Below are 21,378 nucleotides of genomic sequence, written 5' to 3' on the forward strand. Positions count from 1 at the left end.
ACATAACACGTCTTGTATTAGATTCCTGGCACTGGTAATCACAGAATGATGGGCGAGGGAGACTGAAATGTCTTTCCGGCTCCCGAAAGAGTAGACTGCCATGACAAAGTTACCAGCTTTCTTTTTCTTTTCTTTTTTTTTTTTGAAAAAAAAAAAGAAAAAAAAAAGAGAAAACTAATGAAAATGGCTTAAAAACTTTGAATTTTAAGATAATGACAAAATAAAACGTAAAATGAATAGTACTAAGATTGATTTTTTAGTATAAAAATTTTCTTTTTCGTTAAACTGAAGAATACTGGGAATCTTTCATTAAAGCTTCCAAAAATAAAAAGCTGAAAAGGATGTCGTTTAAACTTCAATTTTGATTATATTTTCTTTGGGTCCACAGTTTTGATGCTACTTCAGTCAACGATCGCTGAAGATGCCTTGTTGAGCTGAATGTGAAAACTCCAAAAGGATCAAAGCAAAGACCCAGAAAGAAAAGATGGTTTCTTTTTTTAATTTTCCCACTTACTCTTTTGCTGCTATAAAAATTTACCTCAGAAATTAAAGGAACGGGTCTTTTTGTTTTTGTTTTTGGTTTTGTTTTTTTTTTTTTTTTTTTTCAATCAGGCCCTTCAAAGAAGGGGTCAAGACTGGGGCAAAGAGGGAGTCTTCAGTCTCCCCACAAGCGTAAAAGACAACTTATTTCTCAGATTAAAACTTTCCAAATTACCCAAAAGAGAAAAAAAGAGAAAGGAAATCCCTTTTATTCCTCTACTTTTGAAATATTCTCTGTATTTTTGACAGGGTTTCTGTGGTGAACTGATTGCCAATTTTCCCGGGAAAATTGGGTGCATATCCCTGGAAAATTGTGGGGAGAAGAGTGATGGTGCTGTGAGTTTTGGTGGGCATGAGCTTTTTCTCAGGTATGTCTCTTGAACTTTATCTTCTTCAATCAGTGAAGACTTTTGTGCTGACTAAATGGGGTCTTTGGAATTCTGGGTTATTTGCATATTTGATGTTTAATGGGGTTCTTCTGGATTGCAATTTGAGCCCAAAATTGAAGAAAGAAGGTGGAAAATGAAGCATTATTAATTTCAGATTTTTGAATTAGGACTACAACTTACTAGTATTTGTGCTTTCTAATTCTCTGTGTTGCAAATGCATGATATTTGTTGCTAGGGTCTGCAAGACGTAATTTTTTTTGGGTTCGCTAATCGTTTCTTCTGGGATTTAGTGTCTAGGATAGTTCTGTTAATTCGGTTGTTGAGAGAAGTAGGAAAAGAAGAACTAGTTTTGGTAAATTACAAATTTTTCTTGATTTTTTTAATGAAAAAAGGGACCTAGACTTCATTAGAGCCAATACAGATTTATGAACGAGCTTACTCTCCGTCATTTAATTGTTGATAAACTAACCAAAACAACCTTTCTTTTGTTCGCTGAGGAAATGGAAGGGATAGTGATGAAACTGGCAGTTCTAATGTTACTTCATGTTGTTTTGATTTCTGAAAAATGGGTAATTGAAGACTAGTGAGTAGATTCGGGACATTGAGCAGGAGCGGAACCCTCAATGTGTCGAATTAAAGATAATACAAGACTTAATTCTCAGCAACCAAACAGAAAATTTATAAGCAGTTTTCAGTTTTGTGTGATTTTTATTTGGTGCTCTTAATGCTGAGTTGGTCCATATGTGTGTGAGGGAATACATTCAAGTGTAATCATTCTAGTGAAGCATTACTAAAACTAAGAAAATACTGTGATATTTCAGATTGAAAGGTATATAGAGAAAAATGGAAGGTACAGCAGGCATGAAAACTATTTCGGATCAGAAGCTCGAGGTTGTTGTCCTGCAAGGCTTCTGCTTTTTTTGTCAGTTGTGCAATCAAATGGAAAATGAGGATCTCACTTCCTAGTGTTGGTGAGTTTCAAAATGTTGGCAGTAGACTTGGTTTCAAATGCTGCATCTGCTCCGGCTTCAGAAATCATTTCTCAAATAGTGGAGGCCATTTTAGAAATTTCAGCTGCTGCCGGGGACGTCCTTGTTAAGAAGGATACGTTTAAAGAGCTTTCAACTTATCTGGAAGGGATAGTCCCCATCTTAAAAGAGTTGAACAAGAAAGCTGTTCTTCATTCTGAGAGCTTAAACAATGTTATGGCCATTCTTAACCGAGAAATCAGAGGTGCAAAGCAACTGACACTTGAGTGCAGGAAGAGAAACAAAGTGTATCTCTTAATGCATTGCCGAACAATAGTTAAGCGCCTAGGAGACATTATGAAAGAGATCAGTAGGGCTTTAGGTCTTCTTCCCCTGAGTTCACTAGATCTTTCATCTGGCATAATTGAAGAAATTGAAAAGCTTTGTGATAATATGCAGCGAGCTGAGTTCAGGGCAGCAATATCAGAAGAAGAGATTTTGGACAAAATCGAGTCTGGAATCCAGGACAGAAACGTTGATCGTTCTTATGCAAATAATTTGGTGGTTCTCATAGCAGGGGCAATCGGAATCTCAACTGAGAGGTCAGTGTTAAAGAAGGAATTAGAGGAATTCAGAAATGAGATAGAAAATGCTCGGCTGAGGAAAGACCAGGCTGAAGCTATACAGATGGAACAGATAATTGCTTTATTAGAAAGGGCTGATGCTTCTTCATCTTCTAAGGAGAAAGAAAATAAATATATGATTAAGCGGAAATCTTTAGGGGCTCAACCATTGGAACCACTTCAATCATTTTATTGTCCAATCACCAGGGATGTTATGATGGACCCTGTGGAAACTTCTTCCGGACAGACATTTGAGAGAAGTGCTATAGAGAAGTGGTTTGCTGATGGGAACAAATTGTGCCCCCTGACCATGACTTCTTTGGACACATCAATTTTGCGGCCCAATAAAACTCTCCGACAATCCATAGAAGAATGGAAGGATAGAAATTCGATGATTATGATTGGTTCCTTGAAATCAAAACTCCAATCTGAAGAAGAAGAAGAAGTGCTTCATTGCCTGGGTGATTTACTAGATCTCTGTAAACAAAGAGAATTGCATAAGGAATGGATCATACTGGAGAACTACATACCTATTCTCATTCAACTTCTTGGTGTTAAAACTCCCGAGATAAGGAACAATGCTCTTCTCGTCCTTTGCATTTTGGTGAAGGATGGTGATGATGCGAAGGTAATACTTTGTTTACTCTAACTACATCATGTGCTCTTCTCTCTCTCTCACTCCCTCTCTCTCCCTCTCTCTCTCTCTGCTGTGATATTATTTTGATGAACAATGTTGTTCTTCATTTTCGTACATGTTTGATTTTCTTAAATCCTTCCTGTATGGCTAACCTTAAAAATAATGATGCAGGAAAGAATTGCCATCGTTGATAATGGCATTGAATCTATTGTTCGTTCACTTGGGCGCCGTGTTGAGGAAAGGAAGTTAGCAGTTGCATTACTTTTGGAGTTATCAAAAAGTAATTTGATAAGAGAATACATTGGGAAGGTTCAAGGTTGCATACTCCTATTAGTTACCATGTCCAACAGTGATGATAATCGGGCTGCCAGAGATGCACAAGAGCTACTGGAGAATCTGTCATTCTCTGATGAGAATGTTATACAGATGGCGAAGGCAAACTATTTTAAACATTTGCTGCAGCGTCTCACTACAGGTTCTCTCATATTCTTTCATCTTGATTTCTCATAAATGCCTTATACAGGACCTTTTCTTTGTTTTCTAGTTGTACACTCATACAGATTGTAAAATACCAAAATACATATTTTGAAGCTAAGGGTGCAACCTTTAGTCAACCTAGAATTGCGAGTTTCAATTTTCAATTTTATTTTTATTTTTTGCAACCTTTAGTAATATATCTAACTGTTACCTTCTATTTTTCATATTGTTTGTAGTCAAAAGTTTAGCAAGTTAAATTTTATCAGTGCAATTTATTCTTCAGCGATCTGATTTTTCACCAAATCCAATTGAATTCCATTAGTTTACATTTTTGCATACTTGATATCATTATGTAAAATTCAATTTGTACATTAATATGTCTTTTAGTTTAGTTTATGAAAGCTTAAACGTGTTCTATCTATTGTATGTTTATACTTAAGATAGCCTTAGGTATGCAATGGATTTTCAGTTTGTATTTGGCACATTTTATGTGTCTTAAGGGTTCATCTTATGAGTAAAGAAAGTTATTTGCTATAACTTTTGTCATTTCTTTTATTCAGGACCGGAGGATGTTAAAATAGTCATGGCATCAAATTTGGCGGAGATGGAGTTGACCGACCACAATAAAGAATCTTTGGTTGAAGGAGGAGTAATGAGTCCGCTTCTTTACATGGTCTCACATGGTGACATTCCAATTAAAATGGTGGCTGTTAGAGCTCTTAGAAACCTCTCAAGCTTACCTAAAAATGGTCTACAGATGATTCGAGAAGGTGCAGAACGCCCATTACTTGACCTTCTTTTCAATCTTAGTCCGTCATTGTCAAGTTTGCGTGAATATATAGCAGCCACGATTTTGCAACTCTCCACGTCAATGGCGTCTCAAGAATCCAACCAGACACCCGTTCCATTTTTGGAATCAGATGGAGATATTGTCAAGCTTTTCTCTTTGATTAGCTTGATGGGGCCTAATGTACAGCAAAGCATCATTCGGACCTTCCACACCTTATGTCAATCCCCCTCTGCTACAAGTATCAAGAGCAAGTTGATGCAGGTGTGCATCTTATTTTACAAGAGATTTTAATTTCAATAAAAATTGCTTTCCTGCACGCACAAATCTACTAGTAGAATATTAACGGGATTTAGAGGTTTGAATATAAATGTGGCTAGTCTCATAAGAACTTGGGAGGTAGGCGAAGGTTCAAGGGGATATCAACTTAAATTATATGAAGTGAAGCTTCAACTGACAGGCCTTTTTCTTTCCTTCTAAGAAAATGCAATGGGATTTATCATGTTTTGCAATTAGTAGTCATCATCACTCAACTTTCCTCCATTACCCTCTTGCGCTAATGACTGGGGTAGTGCATGCACAATTTAGATTTGTGATGCACATCCAAATTCCCATACAAATAATATATGCAAAAAGAAACAGAAATTAATTGAAGCTTTACTAAGAGAAGGTTGTATTTATAGAATTTATTGATATTTTTTGAGTTATTGTCTCCTTTATGGATATACCATGTTCTTCTGGGTTGATTGAAATGTGAAGTTAGGAAATGTTAAATCAGAGGTAGCCTTTCATTGAATTTCAGAATATTCCCAGTTCTTTTTCTACAATTTATCTCATAACCTGACATAATAACATCTTTACCAGATGCTAACTTGATTTAGTCTGCTTCTGCTGGACAAGCGTTGTATAAGCTTTCACTGATTTTGTTACTTTTACAGTCCTCGGTTTTACAAGTATTGGTTCAGTTGTGCGAGAATGATGACCTAAACCTACGAGCAAATGCTGTAAAGCTGTTCTCTTGCTTAGTAGAACGCGGCAGTGAAGTCACCACTATCCTGGAGCATGTGAATCAGAAGTGCATTGAGACTATACTCAAGATCATCAAAACTTCTGATGACGAAGAAGAGATTGCTTCTGCAATGGGCATTATCTCTAACATTCCGGAAAACCCCGAGATCACACGGTGGCTTATGGATGATGGGGCACTACCTGTCATACTCAATTTTCTTCAGAACGGTTCCCATAGAAATCAGTTGATAGAGAATGCGGTCGGAGCCATTTGTCGTTTCACTGCTCCAACAAACTTGGAATGGCAAAAGAGTGCAGCTGAAGCTGGCATTATCCCGATGTTCGTACGTTTGCTGGAGTTTGGAACCTCATTGACAAAGGAACGTGCGGCCATATCTCTTTCTCTATTTTCAAAGAGTTCACCACGGTTGAGCAGGTCTTCACCTAACCGCAAAGGATTCTGCTGCTTCTCGGCCCCACCAGAAACCAGATGCCCTGTTCATGGTGGAATCTGTGGCATTGTTTCATCATTTTGCCTTGTGGAGGCTGGTGCAGTGGGCCCACTGGTTAGGATTCTTGGGGAACCTGATCCCAGAGCTTGTGAGGCTTCTTTAGATGCACTATTAACTTTAATCGAAGGTGAGAGACTGCAGAGGGGTAGTAAGGTGCTCACAGATGCGGATGCCATCCCACCTATAATAAAATTTCTTGTTCAACCATACCCTAGTCTGCAAGAGAAGGCCTTAAATGCTCTAGAAAGAATGTTCCGGCTGCTGGAGTTTAAACAGAAGTTTGGAGGCTCCGCTCAGACGCCTTTAGTTGATTTAACTCAGCGTGGAAGCGGTAGTGTAAAATCTATGGCAGCCAGAATACTTGCTCACTTGAACGTGCTTCACGATCAGTCTTCTTATTTCTGAAGGAGCTTCATAGATTCAGCTACGTGTCATTGATTTGAAGGTCAAGCATAAACTCACCCTTGTGCTTAAACTTCGCAACGATTATCAAACATGGGGACTGGCCATGTAAAGCTCGACAAGAGAGAGCCCTTCATATTTTTATAAGAAGGCGAAGCATGGTTCTCTGTCCAGTATGCCCATCATCTGGTTTTTGGCGACATGGGATCAGAGGGACGTAGTTGAATTTGTCTTGACACGGAGTAGCAGCTTCGAGACTGAAACTGACAGTTTAAATTGTGCTGCTCTTACATAGAAATGAGGTGTCGCAGGAACTTGGTTTCCGCTTGTATATTTGAAGCTTGATTTGTACGTTGGTGTAAGGAGAAGAGATCATTGCAAACCACCAGTGGTAGCCTGGTAAGGTAAGCTGAGATCATTTTTCGACGAAAATTAAATTCTTTTTCTACTATAGGATGTGGATTCTTTGTGTATACTATACATAGGAAACGTTCAAAAAATTCACGATAAATTTTTCGAGTAAGTTGTGTCGTTTATATCCTTTCATATGAATCATATTCTCTTTTAATTCAATCTTCAAGTTCTATTTTCATAAAGCAATGAATTTGTTTTCCTACTGATCATAACCTTAGATTGTATCATGCTGTCTTCTCTTTCTTTCTTCTCAATTTTCTCCTCCTCCCTATTAACTTGAGAACCTCATCGACGAGTATCACCGGCATGGAGATCAAAATTATGAGGGGCCATTCGTTCGGACTCAATGGAACAACACCGAACACGTCTGCGAGAAACGGATGTAGAGGATGAGGCAGTGAAGCCCAAATGAGACTGACATGGCAACCAGAAGCAGCTCCGAGTTGGTTTCTTCATTATATGAATGTCAGCTGGGTTAAAACCGGTATCCAGATTTACTCACAGAAGCTGCACGGGTATCATGCATTCGGGTGTTTCCTAACGCAGCAGTCAAGTTATGGATATGACCTCTCCGACATTTGAAGATATCATGTACCCGCAAATGGACGGTGAAAGAGGGAGGATGATGAACAAAGAGATGTACCGGATAAAAGCTTTCATGATAGTGTAAATCGCCCGGCCTTCTGCAACAGCGGAAGCAATGGTACTGAAATTATCATCTGCCAAAACCATAATTGAAGCTTCTTCCGCAACCTGTGGTATGAAGCATGAAGGCTTAGAAGTCATACCGCAAGGCCCAAAGTTGATAGCGGCACCAATGTTTCGTGTGGGCAACAATGGTTGCCCCGTGCGCAGGCCCGCTTCGTTTTGCATCCCTTTTTTATTTTTTTTTATTTTTTTTGGGTGACGAGCTCCCCTCATTTTGCATGCACGGAACACGCCACATTTTGCATGCCAGAAGCCTGGCTCATTTTTTATACCTTGTTTTTTGTGCGTTGAGCCAGCCTCGTCTTGTGGGCCTAATTTTTCGTGCATTGAGATCGTCTCGTTTAGCGTGACAAAAGCTCGTCTCATTTTTGTGAGCAGAGTCTGCCTCATTTTCAGTGCGCTCGGATTTGCCTCGTTTTGAATGCATTGAGTTCACCTTATTTTGCACATTGCATTTTTCGTGCATCGAGCTCGCCCCGCTTTATGTGCACTGAGCTCTTGTTTTACGTGCACAGAGCCAGTCTCGTTTTTCAAGCACATGAGTTTGCCTCATTTTGTGTGTGTGGAGTTCGTCTCGTTTTGAATGTCGTTTTTTATGCACCGAGCCAGCCTCATTTTGCGCACCTGAAGCTCGTCTCATTTTCTGTGAGCGGAGTCCGCCTCGTTTTATGTGTGTCCTAGTTTACCTCATTTTGAGTGCACGGAGACTGCCTTGTTTTGCGTGCATAGAGATTGCATCTTTTTGTACTCACTAAGTAGGATGTTAGAGAAATATTTTACATGGGAGTTAACGAAAATGTTGCAAGATCTTTGGATGTGATGTTAATGTTTATTAGGTCCCTAAGCCAGTTTTTTTATTGATTTTTAAAATTGAAAATAGAAAAAATAATAAAAACTAGTAGTAGGGCCCAAAGAGATTTGTAGGTTTCGAAAATTTTGAGAATGTCCTAAATTAATTTTATTAAAAGTGTGGTGCTACTAGAATGACTCAAATTTTCGATTATATTGAATCTTGTAAAAATCCTTAAAATTCATTAGAAAACGTGGATAACTCACAGTTGTTGTGAAAAAAAAATTTCAATTTTTAGTTTTAGGAAATATTTTGCATATGAGTTAACGAAAATGTTGCAAGACCTTTAGATGTAAGCCTATTGTTTATTAGGTCATAGAAGTATTTTCTATTGATTTTTAAAGTTGAGCAAATAGAAAAATAATATAAACTAATAGTGAGGCCCCCAAAGAGAATTGTAGGTGCTGAAAATTTTTGGAATGTCCTAAATTAATTTTACGAAACATATGGTGCGACCAGAATGACTCAGATTTTGACTTATAATGAATCTTGTAAAAGTTCTCAAAACCGATTAGAAAACGTGGGAATTAAAGAAAATTCTGCATGACATTTGGATGTGATTTTATCATTTATTAGGTCCCAAAACTATTTTCCATTGATTTTCAAAAGTTGAAAAATAGAAAAAAAATAATGAAAACTAATAACAGGGCCCCCCCAAGAGATTTGCAGTTGTCTAAAATATTGGGAATGTCCTAAATTAATTTTAGGAACCATGTGGTGCAAGTAGAGTGACTCTAACTTTTGCTTATGACAAATGTTGTAAAAGTTCTCAAAAGTTCTCAAAATTATGTGAAAAAATTTGAAATTTTTAGCTTTAGGAAATATTTTGCGTCGGAGTTAAGGAAAATATTGTAAGACCTTTGGACGTGATCTTACTGTTTATTAAGTTCCGAAGTAGTGATAAAAAATATTCTGATATTTGTCTAGAATCTTATGGAATCGAGTTGATGAAAGTGAAAATCATTCTCAATGTAAATTTAACATATCCAAGTAATCACGAGTATACTTCTTTAAAAAAAAAAAGTGATTTCGCGTAATTACTCATGAATACAAAATCCTGTGTTTGATTTTCACATACTCCAGTATTTATTTCTCTTTTATGATTTACATACGGTTTATAGCCGATTTAGTTTGTCCAGCATATTAATCTTACAAGTCAAAAGGCTAACGTTTGGGATAGGAGTCCAAAGGGTATAGTGACTGCTGAACCACCAAAAATAATTTGTGGCATTTGCACTAGAAAGTTTCGTGTAACCAAAGACGTCACATGACAAATATCTATAAAGCCGTTGGTGCAACAAACGAAAAACATACATTGAACTGGAGACGCCATTGGAACTGTGTATTAGTTGCATAAGAGAATCTCTCCATTTGCACATGGTGGAAGGACTGCTCAGAATGCATCGAAGCTTCCGAGTGACCGAGTCATGTTCCTCGAATGGGGCGACCGATAGCATTTTCGTGATAGAAAACCAAGTCAAGTGTTGCAACTTATACGCATAGCATTTCGACTTTCCAAAAACTGAACTAAATATTAACCAAATCCAAACATTTCTCCATACGAGGGGGTAAATTACAGATGCGATAAGAGTCGAGACAATGTGTTCCAGCAGAAACCTAGCCACATTCTTAGTTATTTCCAATCCTAGAGAGCACAACTTGAACGCGATAACGACAGCAAATTTTGGAATCCAAATACCTATCATAACCATAAACTAAGTACTATCACAATACGTTTCATCCTCTACAAATGTACCTAAAAGCTATATAGGAAAACCACCGAAGATAACGATGAGCTCACTACTGCATCAGATGACTTCAAGTTCTTGATCTTCGGATAGGCGAGCGACTGCAAACAGTAAATGATAAATCACAAACTGAAATGGTATAACATCAATCTCACAAGCAATTGAAATCTCTATATATAGTAAAACGAACAGCGCAGCATAAAAACATACCTGCGGTATCTGCCGTATTCAGGACTCTCATTCCTTCCATATTCAGGACTCCTGCGCCTGTCATACACTGGACCGTTGTACCTGTCATAAACTGGGCTGCGGGGACGACCGTAATCAGGACTGGGGCGTCTGTGATAACCAGGACTTGGTGATCTCCCATAAGGACTATCACCACGCCTACCATAACTGCCCCTTCTAGGAGGGCTATCGCGATAGCGATCACCTCTCTCGACATCACCTCTCTCACTATCATCTCTCAGGGCGTACTCCACAGAGACAACCCTGTCTAGGATCTTGCTGCACGAATGATATAATTTTGCCTCACTTTCTCAGCGTTTTAGTCAAAAGAGTTAACCAAGTAAGAAAACAAACATATTACTAACCTCAAATGTGTAGCCTGAAGAGCTTTGGTAGCTTCTTCCTGTGTGTCAAACTGCACAAATGCAAAGTTCCGACGAATTCTGACATGAAGCACCTTCCCATAAGGCTCAAAGTGTCTTTCAATATCACGAACCTTGGTGTGAACAGGATCAAAGTTGATAACAAACAAAGTTTTAGTGGGCCTCTGGTTTGCCAGTGATTTAGATCCATCATGATGGCGACCGCGTTCACCCTAATAATTAAATTGTTAATATGTTAAGAGGTTAAGAACTTAAGAGTCAAGACCCAGAATATATACTACAAAAACTACAATGCATGACTTGTGAGACGACAGAATAAAAAATCTACAATGAGAGTTTCTAAACAGAAAAGCTATCGTACCTTAGCCCATTCCACAGACAGCCTGCGCCTGTCATAACCAAATGGCCTATTATCAAGGTGATGGATAGCTTCTTCAGCATCCCGCTCATCCTCAAAATAGACAAAGGCAAAACCTGAAACAGAGAGGAAAAAATCAGAAACAGAAAAGAACAAAGGAAGCATCTGCATATAACCTTTCCCCTGCCATACATCAGCCTCATATATATTTCCCCTGCCACAAACTAAAGTAAATACAACAACACCTGCATTTACGTGAGGGGCTTGATGAACATAAGACGGTAGAGGCGTTGCATGAAGAACTAAATCATGATGGTAGCATACTAAAGGTTTTAATCCAAAGTTTCAAGTCTGAATCATTGGTATGCATGTTTCGCCATTCAGAGAGCACAAGTTCAGTAATGGAAGGCATGGCATGACAGAATCAAAGATCCCCTATTATCATTTGGAGAGCACGAGTGCAGTAATGGAAGGCATGGCATGCAGAATCAAAGATCCCCTATTATCAGTGATTGAAGGCATGGCCAGATTTCATTTAATCCCCTATGAACAGTGGTGGACTTGTGGTAGGCATGGCAAAATAAATGATCCGACAATGACAATTCTTGTGAAATGGCAACGTTATGCGATGAAGTGGGTGAGTAACGGATGATCGAGTGAAGAAAATGCAGAATGTTGCTATCTGTGAATGGAGTGTAGAGAAGCAGGCAACCAGGACGGTTTCCTTAATTAAAAATTTGGCATGATGTTGGCTAGCCCAGATAGAAGCTCAGATCAATTTCCATTAGTAGACAAGTTCCTGCGCCAAAAGAAACACTTAAAAACCTGGTCCAAAGAAATTGCAAACTTGCGGCTGCCACTTCCTTTCCTCCAGGAAAAGAGGCAAAGTAGTCACACATCCATAACCAACAAGCTCGAGTTTTACACCGAACTCGTTCTTTATCAAAACAAATGATTAAATATACACATGCCAGGTAGATGGAACACTGGCAACTAAACTTAGCCTTAGCCCCCGAAACCAACAGACACAGCTGAACATTCTAGGTGCTTATTCTATGAATCAGAGAAAGAAAAAAAGGGTAAATAAAACAACGAAAGGTGGCAAGCAAATGCAGGATCAAATTAAACCAAACACACCCGTAAAACCATGACACGAGAAGTTCATTTCGTAAATTTTCATTCACGTATCAGACTCTTCAATGGTCCACAACCAGCAGACACACAATCCTAGATGACAAAATCACGAACTCGACAAATACCAAGATAATCATCTGAATTATAGTGGGCAATTAAACAAATCAACCCCAACAAAAAAGATTGAAGCTTTGACATAAATCCTTAAATTCTGCATTCAAAACAAATCAAAACCAATCAATGATGTCGTACCAGACTTCATATCGACCCGCTCGATCCTCCCGTATTTAGAGAACAACCGATCCAGCTCCGATTGCCGAGTTTCGTACTCGAAGTTGCCGACGAAAACTGGCCTCATTGTTGCTATTTTCCTGCCAACCCCAAAAAAAAAACCCCTGAAAATTTCCCAAATAATACAGGTACTGATAAGAACACGGAACAGTTATTTGCTGATTAAGAAAACCTAAGGAACGACTACGTTAAATTTTGGAGAAGCAAAATACCTGACAAGGCAAAAACAGAGAGAAGCAAACCCTAGGAATTGCAGAGGAAATATTGGGGAAACGGAGGGTAAGGTTGGGCCCTTTATATTCCTATCTGGCTGAGGACCAGGCGTTTACTCGCATACGGACCGTCCGATTGTCCGACATTTGTGATATGTTAATTGGGCTGCTGGTTTATGAAAAAAATAATAATAATACTTGGGCTACTGGAGTTTTATTTGCGGGCCTGCTGAGGTTTGATTTGGGCTACTAACCAAATAAATAAGATTATTAAATTAAAACTTCAGAGGGTCTTAACATTATTTCTCAAACGTGAGTGAGTTTTGTAAAAACACGATTTAGTATAGGACTCAATCCTATTGAACTCAAGTTTTTGTATTAACTAGGTGAGTTTAATTCCTATATTATAGAGAGCGTCACCAATAATGTTAGCTTTGTATGTTTAAATACCGTTGCTTAACAAAAATAACAAAGTGTCGGTTTTTCACTTCCATTATGCTCCATTCAGTTCAAATTTTACTTCTTTGTCTTGGTTTTTTTTTTCTTTCTCTACAAGCGAAATTGGACGAGGGGAATTGAGCTTAGGACTTGAGTACGGGTTGAATGTTCTTGATTAACTGAGCTACGAATAATTTGCAAGTCTTTTCGTTGTTGGGTTTTGTATATAATTTAATTTTATGGCCCAAGTTCACATTTTTAGTTCAAGTATGCTTCACAGAATTTAATTTTTTTTCTATCTTTTTTGTTGTTTTGTGTTGTGAGTTTTGGAGATAATTGGCAGATGTTACTGCGGTGTTTGGAAGTTTTTAACTGCTTTGGTCTTGTTTTTTCTTCTTCTTTTTAATGTTTACTTGTGTCGTTAATTTACTCCAGTTTTAGTTTCTATTCCCTTAATCTGTTTGCAGACCTCTCTCTCTCTCTCTCTCTCTCTCTCTCTCTCTCTAAACTACTCCTTTGTGGTAATTCAGTTACTGGTCAAGAGAAATTGGCTAAAATGATCTGAAATTAAGTTTCAGTCTTTTTTAACTGATCGAAATTATATAGCGACAACATATTAATCGACAAAGTGATCAAATATCGATGACATAATAAAAATCGTATCATTTCAGCAATCGAGATTTAAAAAAAAAAAAAAATCATTTTGACCAATTTTTTCATAACAAGAGCCACTGCAATTATTCTACAACATCAAGGTTGATCAGATGACTTGTTGAATTCTTGATCAAGTGCTTTTTCAAGCCATGTCTCAGCATCTTCCATAATCCCAGGACTAAGCCTCACCATCAGTATACAAAACTCAGTCTCACTGAGCGCACCATCTCCATCAAGATCTCCTTCCCTAACCATACCTTCAGCATCTTCCTTGCTCATCCCCTCCATCCCGAGAAGTGCCGAATTCTTCTTCAGGCTCTCCGACATGATCAAACCCCGCTCAGGGTCCGCCAGAAGCCGGAAACCTCCACATAGTTCGGACACGAAAGTCTCCACGTCCAGCTTCTCCGCCATGACTGGCAGCAAGTCTTGGTATTCAGTTGCTGCTGTGGACTTCCTTATGGAGGTGCCATTGTTTTCCATGGTTTGTATTTCTAATGTGGTTATAGCCAGTGGAAAATGTGATGCAACAACAAATAGCAGTAGGACTTTGTAGAACTGTGAAGATTGAAAGCATATATAATGCTTTGGCTTAAGGCCTTTTATAAGCAATGGAAAGTCTCTTTGCTTTTTACGTAGCAGTTAAAATCAACATATCATTTGTGTGTGGAATTTAGTGATATGGCAGATTCCTAGGCTATGAGTTCATCACCTATTAATAAAAATTGGAAGAAAAACAAATTCTCGGGTGTAACCGTAACACTGTCATATGATGTTGCTAATTCACCTGTTATAATATAGACGATAAGTATATTATATTTTAAAATATTAAGGGATTGTCAGTCTGTAACACCACACGACAATGTAACAATCACACAGAAGAACGTATGCAACCTATGATGTTGACAGTAGATCGATTCAACAAGGAACAAGACATGTGAACGGCCTAAAACTATTTGAAATTCCGAAGTCAACAGTGGTGCAACATCTTGATATCCATTGCAATCATCTCATCTTGATTTCTATTTTTTAATTTTTTTGAGGTTTGTATTTATTTTATTCGAATTTTCTAGGAAGGTTCTTTGTGGTGGGGGAAGAGGGGACTTTTGTGGCTAAAACCAAATCTTCAAAAATGACAGAGCTTAAATTGTCCTTGATCTTTGGCTTGCTTCTATGATTGGCTTGCTTCTATGAAGCTTCCTTTACTCTCTTGTAAATTTGATTTGTTTTGGATTCTTCTACTTTGTTTGATCTATCAATAGCAAATATCTGCCGTCCGATTATTTATTTCTTTTGATCTTCTCACTATAAGTCAATAGAGAGAATAAAGGGTACCCGACCTTAGAGCATTAATCACAACCCCATAGTTGTAGGTCGGTAAAAGTGACAAACGTGGAACGGTAGGAGATGAACAAGTTTTTTTAGACGGAAGCAAAGTGCGGAAGTCGAACTCTAAATATGAATGTAAAATATAAAGTGTTCAACTATTATGAGCTTTGTTATTATATGTATTTTATTAGGTTTTGATGAAAATAAAGCCGAACCATACATAAGCTTGAGCTTGTGTTAACGAATGAGTTGAGCAAAGTAAATCAAAAGCTCATATTTAGGTTACAAACAAGCCGGTCGAGTTGAAAAAATTGTTCAAGCCGAGCTTGAGCTTACGGTTATGAGTTTTTGTAAAGGTTGAGCCTGAATAATTTTATTTGAGCTAAGTTTCAGCATCGTGGTAATCCATTTGGCTTGACTCATTTGCACCCTTACTAAAAACCGAAATCATTATAAGTTGTATTCACCTTCAAGGTTTTGTTTTCATTCATTCTTTTTATTTCTTTTTCCCTTTCCCACCACCATTTTCTTCCCCATTTCACTCCATAAACATTTTCCATATCTCAAACATAAAAATGAAAATTAAGCTACAAATACAATGATTATCAAACAAACTCTGACATTAGTAAAGATGTTCATAATAAAGAAAGAATTGATTACTTGATTAGAAGACACTCCAATAGACAAACTACTAAGTTAATAAACATTTTTAATTCAACATCAATCCATAAGTAACATAACCATCTCCTTTAATTTCATACACATAAAGGGAGGGGGAAAGTTAATAAGAATGGACAAAGGCTAAGTCACCATCTTCTCGTCCCCATCAAGAACCAATGTACCTAGCGCCACCCCTTTGATCGGGAGGCAATATCATGAACTTTCCAATTTTCTTCTTGTCACCTTCTCATGGATCAAGTCCATAACAATATCAATCTCTCCAACTCTCAAATAGTTTGTTTGTACGTAATATCTAACTTGAATCGAAAGCTAACATATTATATTGTCAAGACTATGAATGAAATCTTTTCACATTGATACAATCATTAAAACGGACTTATGACCTTGACTCAGAATTTTAAAGACTGAAACATTATATGCCGAACCGTCTGACAAAAGGACACCAGCATCCAAATAGACAATCAAGAGTTTCTTTGTACACGATGAATAGAACTTATGAACAATCAATCAAAACGAATTCCACAACCCAAACTGAGTATCTATGCTACCAATTGATCTTAACAATCTTAAATTTTTCAAGAACAAATTTTCCTTCTTTGTACTTCTGCAATTCCTCATAAGCTTTGACATATTTCCAGCCTAACACCTCCCCACAATCACAGCAGTGTACATCAGCAACCGTGTGGAGGCCTGTGATCAGATGCCGATTCTCCTTAGGCCCTACAACCACGTTCACTGCATGGGAGAATAGAAAGCCCCTGCCACGGCTTGCCTAACATAGCAAAGCAAAGCATATCATATATATAAACCTAATCTAGCCAATTCTTAACTTATTTCCCCACCCACCCTCATCACTTGGTCTAACCCAGAAGGCTTATCCAGCTATTAGGACTTGCCTACAATTTGGTTATCATTGCGTTGGTATCTCAAGACAATCATGCATTGTTGTCATGCGTTTTAACTTGCATGGTAGTGTGTAATTGGTTTGAGATACTGTCGCAATGATCCATGTTGTAGGTAAGTTTCTCTCTTTGAACTGTGCATTTATTTAGAATTCACTAATCCACGAGATGCATTTAACTAATAATTCATCTAGTCATTGGTAGCCTGAAAACATTGACATTATGAAAACCTAAATATCTTTTCTCTGTAACAAACTTTGGTTCTCATTAATTGAATAATAATTATAAGAAGTAGACATATTATACCGTTGAATCTATCTAATCATTGACGGTTGGATAACATAACATAGTAGAATATTTCTGACAAATAAACAATTCTACAACTGAAATCCATGTTCTGTAGACTCAAATGTAAAACTCCAGACCAAATTTTCAATGCAATGACTGAATGAAACACTATTCAATCTGTTGCAATAACCTAATTGCCATAACAGTTGCCATAAATTGCATAAGAGTATAAAGGTATGGAGGAGAAAGCACATGCGTTTGGATTACCTGAAATGCTTTAGATACAATATCATCATGACAACAAACATGATTCTGGCACTTGTAGCAGCCATACAACCTTGGTCCAGATAAATCACCCATTGATTGGAGGATTAATTTGCTTAATACCAACGAATTAAAGTTCAACTGCAGCAAGACAGTTGCAAAACAGAAAGAAATTAAAGTCAAATACCAATTAATTGCTAATTAAGCTTGATATTAACCATCAAGAAAGCTGATCATCTTGATCTGCATGCAACTGGAAATTAAGCAATCACCCAATTGAACAAAGCCATTGAAGCCCAGGCATCAATTATTGAGATGATAAATAATATAAACCTATCAAATGAGGAGATATTGCATAAACAAATGGGGATGATTAAGACAGGATTCTAATTAAGCAGGCTTTCAAGATGTGTTGTGTCCCAATCCACCCTTAATTCAAATGAAGAATCTGGAAGAAATAATTCATATCAGTCAAGCATTGTTGCTTCTTACCTGCCTGTCCAGTGCCCATCCACCAAAAGAAAAACTGCAAAAAGCAAAACACTATTTCATTTTTCTCCTCCAAACAATATTATTTGAGAGAGAGAGAGAGAGAGGGGGGGGGGGGGGAGCGTGGGGGGTTTTGATTAGTAGATTGGTCAAAGTTGAGGTAGGGTTTTGGGGTTTTGACTTTTTGAGCTATCCAGTCACGATTATTCTCATGAGACACGCCAAGTGGATTAAACAAAGATTTTATTTATTTATTTATTTTTTATAAAATTATTTAACATTTTATTAATGTTTTTTTAAATCTTAAATCATTTCAAAATCGTTTTTCATTTGTTTGATCCATGTGGCACAATATCGTTGGTTGTATGGTTTCACATGTGTCACATTATCAAATTAACAGACAATTTAATAGAATCAGAAGATAGGGATTGAATTGTTGTGCAATGGCCAAATTAAGAATCACATTGATCGATTTTTAAATTGAAGGACTAAAATGATGAATTTGATCACTTTTAGAGATCATTTATAATAAAAATAATTAAAATTATTTGATAAAGATTTTAACAAATTTCTAATATAATGAACAAAAATTATGTTTTTTTTAATCCAATATAAGAAAATATATTAGCTTATAAGGGTAGATTTGTAATTGAAGGGAGTCCTTGATACGTTACCCCTTTCCCTCTGCTGTGCGCCTTCGTACCAAATCGCTCTCCCGCTACCGTATTTTGCTTTACACTGCCACTCTTTCTCAGTCTTACAGAACAACACCCGCAAATCCCTAGCGACCCCAATTCCCCTCCCTCGCTTGCAAAGTCGGATTCTTTAAGCTTCTCCCTCAACTGTACGTCTCCAAATCCTAATCTCACAATTTCTCGTATGGTAATTTGTAATATTTCGTTTAATTTAATTTTTATTTTCCTAGGGTTTTGAGCCCTAAAATTGGGGTTTCTCTCTATCTGATTCGGTGGGTCTTTGACACATCGTCGTTTGGTGATTGAGCTGTTTCTCTTTTTCCCAATTTTGATTTTGTGTGGATTTTTTATGAAAAGTGGGTACCTTTTGATTTTGTTTGATTTTTGTTATTCTTAATTCAAAATAACGTAATGGTAATTACTGTTTAATTGTGTTTTTAGTTTTCCGTATGTTAATGTGATTTGTTGATGGTAGTTTATAAGCACACACACAATGTAATGACATCTCGAAATCGAAAATAATTTCAGAGAGAGGGGGAGATTTGTGGTTAGAGGCTTTAGGAAATGGAGTTCTGCCCAGGTTGTGGTAACATGCTGCAGTATGAACTGCCGAATATGCACGATGCGAGATTCTTCTGTCCAACTTGTCCCTATGTAGCATACGTTGATAGGAAGGTACAGCTAAAGATATAGATCTTTTTTTTTGGTGATCTGAATTATATCCTAGCTTCTCTTTCTTGCCTTTTGAAGGGTATGCGTAATGTGATAGCTGGTTTTTGTATTGCGCTTGCAGGTGAAGATTAAAAGAAGGCAGCATCTAGTTAAAAAAGAGATACAGCCCATCTTTACCCTGGACGACTACAAGAATGCGCCCAAAACTGAAGGTTTGTTTCATTTTTCCCGCCCAAGGGGTTTCGTGTTTTTCTCTTTCTTTTGGTTCTAGTAATTATCAAAGTAGGAATATTTGTTACAAGTAGTGAGAAACATACTCTATTTGTTTTGTTTCTTGATTTACAGTTGAGTACTATTAATGAGGTTGCAGTACTGCAGTGTACTCGTAGTGTGCTCATTCTTTTTCTGGCGTTTTACTTTGTTCTTCTGTGGTCTATAAATCCTGCCATTTGTTTACGTTTCTTGGTGCCTCTCTGGAATTCACTGCGTGGTCTCAAGCTATGTCGACCTTGTGAAATGATGCCATTGGTCAAATGGGGTTTGGTATTTTCACTAGAATTTTTAGAATAATTGCGTATATATATCAGACACCGGATAGGATTTGTCTGTAAACTTATTGGTTAGGCTACCTAGTTTTTCTTGTTCACGTTGTCCTGTTTCCTAAAGCACTTAAGGGGGATTGTTGAGGTCTTAGCTTCTTAATTGGGTGGAGCACCCAGTTCTCTAGGTTATGCTTTCACTAGAAAGCGAAGGTGAGTGAGGTTTTGTTACAGTTAGCTGTGAGGTTTTGATTGGACAAGGTTCATCGCTTTCACTAGAAAGCGAAGGTGAGTGAGGTTTTGTTACAGTTAGCTGTGAGGTTTTGATTGGACAAGGTTCATCATCGGAGGGAGTTCATACTCTATAGAGGTATCTGTGAGACTGAGATTCTTGTCTCGTGAAAGGCTTAGTTATCTTAGTACGCATTAAAATACTTTTTCCTCATCTTGAGTGCCCTGTTTTATGTTCTGAACAAAGTTATTGGTCGGGTTTATAACTGGTATGGAAGGTTATAAGCATTCATGACTAAAGAGCTAAAGGTTACAATCTCTTATCCAGTTTGGAAACAAATGGGACGTATCTTTTGTGCCTTGAGGTTGAGGGGAAGTTGTTAGAATGCTGCACTTGTTTCTTCATCAAGTTAAATGAAAGTCGACTTTCGACTTTGTGTCAGGTTATGTCTCTTAACGTGATTGGTGATGACTGGAGAGAAATCCTAGATTTAGAAACTGATGTTTCTATAAAAACAAAATAACCGTGATTGAGGACACAAATGATGAGAGATATTGACTAGAGATACAATTGCAAAATCAGTCATTCCATAATCTTCTAAAAGGTTTGAGCTAGCACAATTAGTGGATGTTAAACACAGTTGTAGGTGTGGGAATTGATGTCAAAATTTATTTTGTGTGTGACAATCGATTCAGCGAAAATATTCTTTGTTAAATTAGTTTACTGGATTTAGGTTTAGGTTATCGTGAACTTTGCATGGTAAAGCTAAACATTTTTTCTCTAACTGGAATGAGGTACCGTTCTTGGCTGTACTACACATCTGCTGTAGTTGACTTTTGTCCTGATGTTTGTATCAATCTGGATTGAATCATTGAACTTTATGATAAGTGTCGAACATAAATTACATACGCCCAAGTAAAATTTGGATGTCGAAGCATAAGACACTGTTATTCTTGACTTCATTTTGTTGTTCTCCAGTTGATGCTAATGTCCTGTAAAATATTGTTGTACAATTGCAAATATCTCATGAGATGAGGTCTGACTTCTTTTTGTTCTTTCTTTTCTTTCTTTTCTTCTCTTCTCTGGCAGAACCGTGCCCAAGATGCGGGTTTCCTGAGGCGGCTTACAAGACACAGCAAACACGATCTGCCGATGAACCAGAAACAAGATTCTACAGGTGTATGAACAACAATTGCGGACACACATGGGTTGATTACACTTAGTCTGAGAATTTTGTGTTCTTTGAGTTGCTAATCCCTTTTAATTGCTCCATTTTTGAGTTTTTGCCAACCGTGGCGTGATATTGTGAACTGCTTCAACGCATGGAAATAATACTTCAATGTTCATTCGTACATTCTTCTGTTTTATCTTTTGCTGCAACGACCATTCGTTCATCAATTTTATCAAAGTATTCAATGACTTAATGTGCCACCGAGTTTGCAAGCTCGTACCTTCGTAATCAAGAAGGTCGAGCTGACAAACCCGAAGCATTATGTTTTCGGTTCTGATTATCGATCTGCAAAAAT

General features: G+C 37.5%; 4 protein-coding genes and 1 pseudogene across 8 annotated transcripts; 2 read left to right on the top strand and 3 right to left on the bottom strand.

Moving 5' to 3' along the window:
- Positions 1 to 393: 393 nt before the first annotated feature.
- On the top strand, positions 394 to 6,939 carry LOC137721349 (U-box domain-containing protein 44). Its single transcript, XM_088696397.1, has 6 exons — positions 394 to 487; positions 790 to 908; positions 1,751 to 3,148; positions 3,329 to 3,632; positions 4,195 to 4,685; positions 5,360 to 6,939. The coding sequence occupies exons 3-6, from the start codon at positions 1,913 to 1,915 to the stop codon at positions 6,344 to 6,346; spliced, it is 3,018 nt and encodes a 1,005-aa protein (XP_088552523.1). The 5' UTR covers positions 394 to 487; positions 790 to 908; positions 1,751 to 1,912; the 3' UTR covers positions 6,347 to 6,939.
- A 2,910-nt stretch (positions 6,940 to 9,849) lies between these two features.
- LOC137720058 (serine/arginine-rich splicing factor RS31) lies at positions 9,850 to 12,766 on the bottom strand. 3 transcript variants are annotated; one of them, XM_068459064.2, is made up of 6 exons: positions 12,670 to 12,766; positions 12,419 to 12,537; positions 11,036 to 11,148; positions 10,657 to 10,886; positions 10,274 to 10,570; positions 9,850 to 10,164 (listed from the first exon to the last, which is right to left on the bottom strand). In XM_068459064.2, the coding sequence occupies exons 2-6, from the start codon at positions 12,522 to 12,524 to the stop codon at positions 10,134 to 10,136; spliced, it is 777 nt and encodes a 258-aa protein (XP_068315165.2). In that variant the 5' UTR covers positions 12,525 to 12,537; positions 12,670 to 12,766; the 3' UTR covers positions 9,850 to 10,133. The 3 variants fall into 3 exon arrangements, with proteins under 3 accessions (XP_068315165.2, XP_068315164.2, XP_068315163.2); XM_068459063.2 differs by having other exon boundaries at positions 12,419 to 12,561; positions 12,670 to 12,724; XM_068459062.2 differs by lacking the exon at positions 12,670 to 12,766 and having other exon boundaries at positions 11,036 to 11,831; positions 12,419 to 12,556.
- Positions 12,767 to 13,736: 970 nt separating this feature from the next.
- LOC137719397 (calcium-binding protein KIC pseudogene) lies at positions 13,737 to 14,349 on the bottom strand (annotated as a pseudogene).
- A 1,851-nt stretch (positions 14,350 to 16,200) lies between these two features.
- Positions 16,201 to 17,834, bottom strand: LOC137719431 (protein yippee-like At4g27745). The gene is made up of 3 exons (XM_068458469.2): positions 17,718 to 17,834; positions 17,229 to 17,366; positions 16,201 to 16,543 (listed from the first exon to the last, which is right to left on the bottom strand). The coding sequence occupies exons 2-3, from the start codon at positions 17,319 to 17,321 to the stop codon at positions 16,316 to 16,318; spliced, it is 321 nt and encodes a 106-aa protein (XP_068314570.2). The 5' UTR covers positions 17,322 to 17,366; positions 17,718 to 17,834; the 3' UTR covers positions 16,201 to 16,315.
- Positions 17,835 to 18,395: 561 nt separating this feature from the next.
- LOC137720359 (uncharacterized) lies at positions 18,396 to 21,206 on the top strand. 3 transcript variants are annotated; one of them, XM_068459420.2, is made up of 4 exons: positions 18,396 to 18,596; positions 18,938 to 19,084; positions 19,203 to 19,293; positions 20,942 to 21,206. In XM_068459420.2, the coding sequence occupies exons 2-4, from the start codon at positions 18,974 to 18,976 to the stop codon at positions 21,073 to 21,075; spliced, it is 336 nt and encodes a 111-aa protein (XP_068315521.1). In that variant the 5' UTR covers positions 18,396 to 18,596; positions 18,938 to 18,973; the 3' UTR covers positions 21,076 to 21,206. The 3 variants fall into 3 exon arrangements, with proteins under 3 accessions (XP_068315521.1, XP_088552567.1, XP_068315520.1); XM_088696441.1 differs by having other exon boundaries at positions 18,396 to 18,591; XM_068459419.2 differs by having other exon boundaries at positions 18,398 to 18,558.
- Positions 21,207 to 21,378: the final 172 nt, after the last annotated feature.

This window comes from Pyrus communis, chromosome 1 (genome assembly GCF_041283825.1).
Source record: "Pyrus communis isolate YQ-2024b chromosome 1, ASM4128382v1, whole genome shotgun sequence".
NCBI lineage: Eukaryota > Viridiplantae > Streptophyta > Magnoliopsida > Rosales > Rosaceae > Pyrus > Pyrus communis.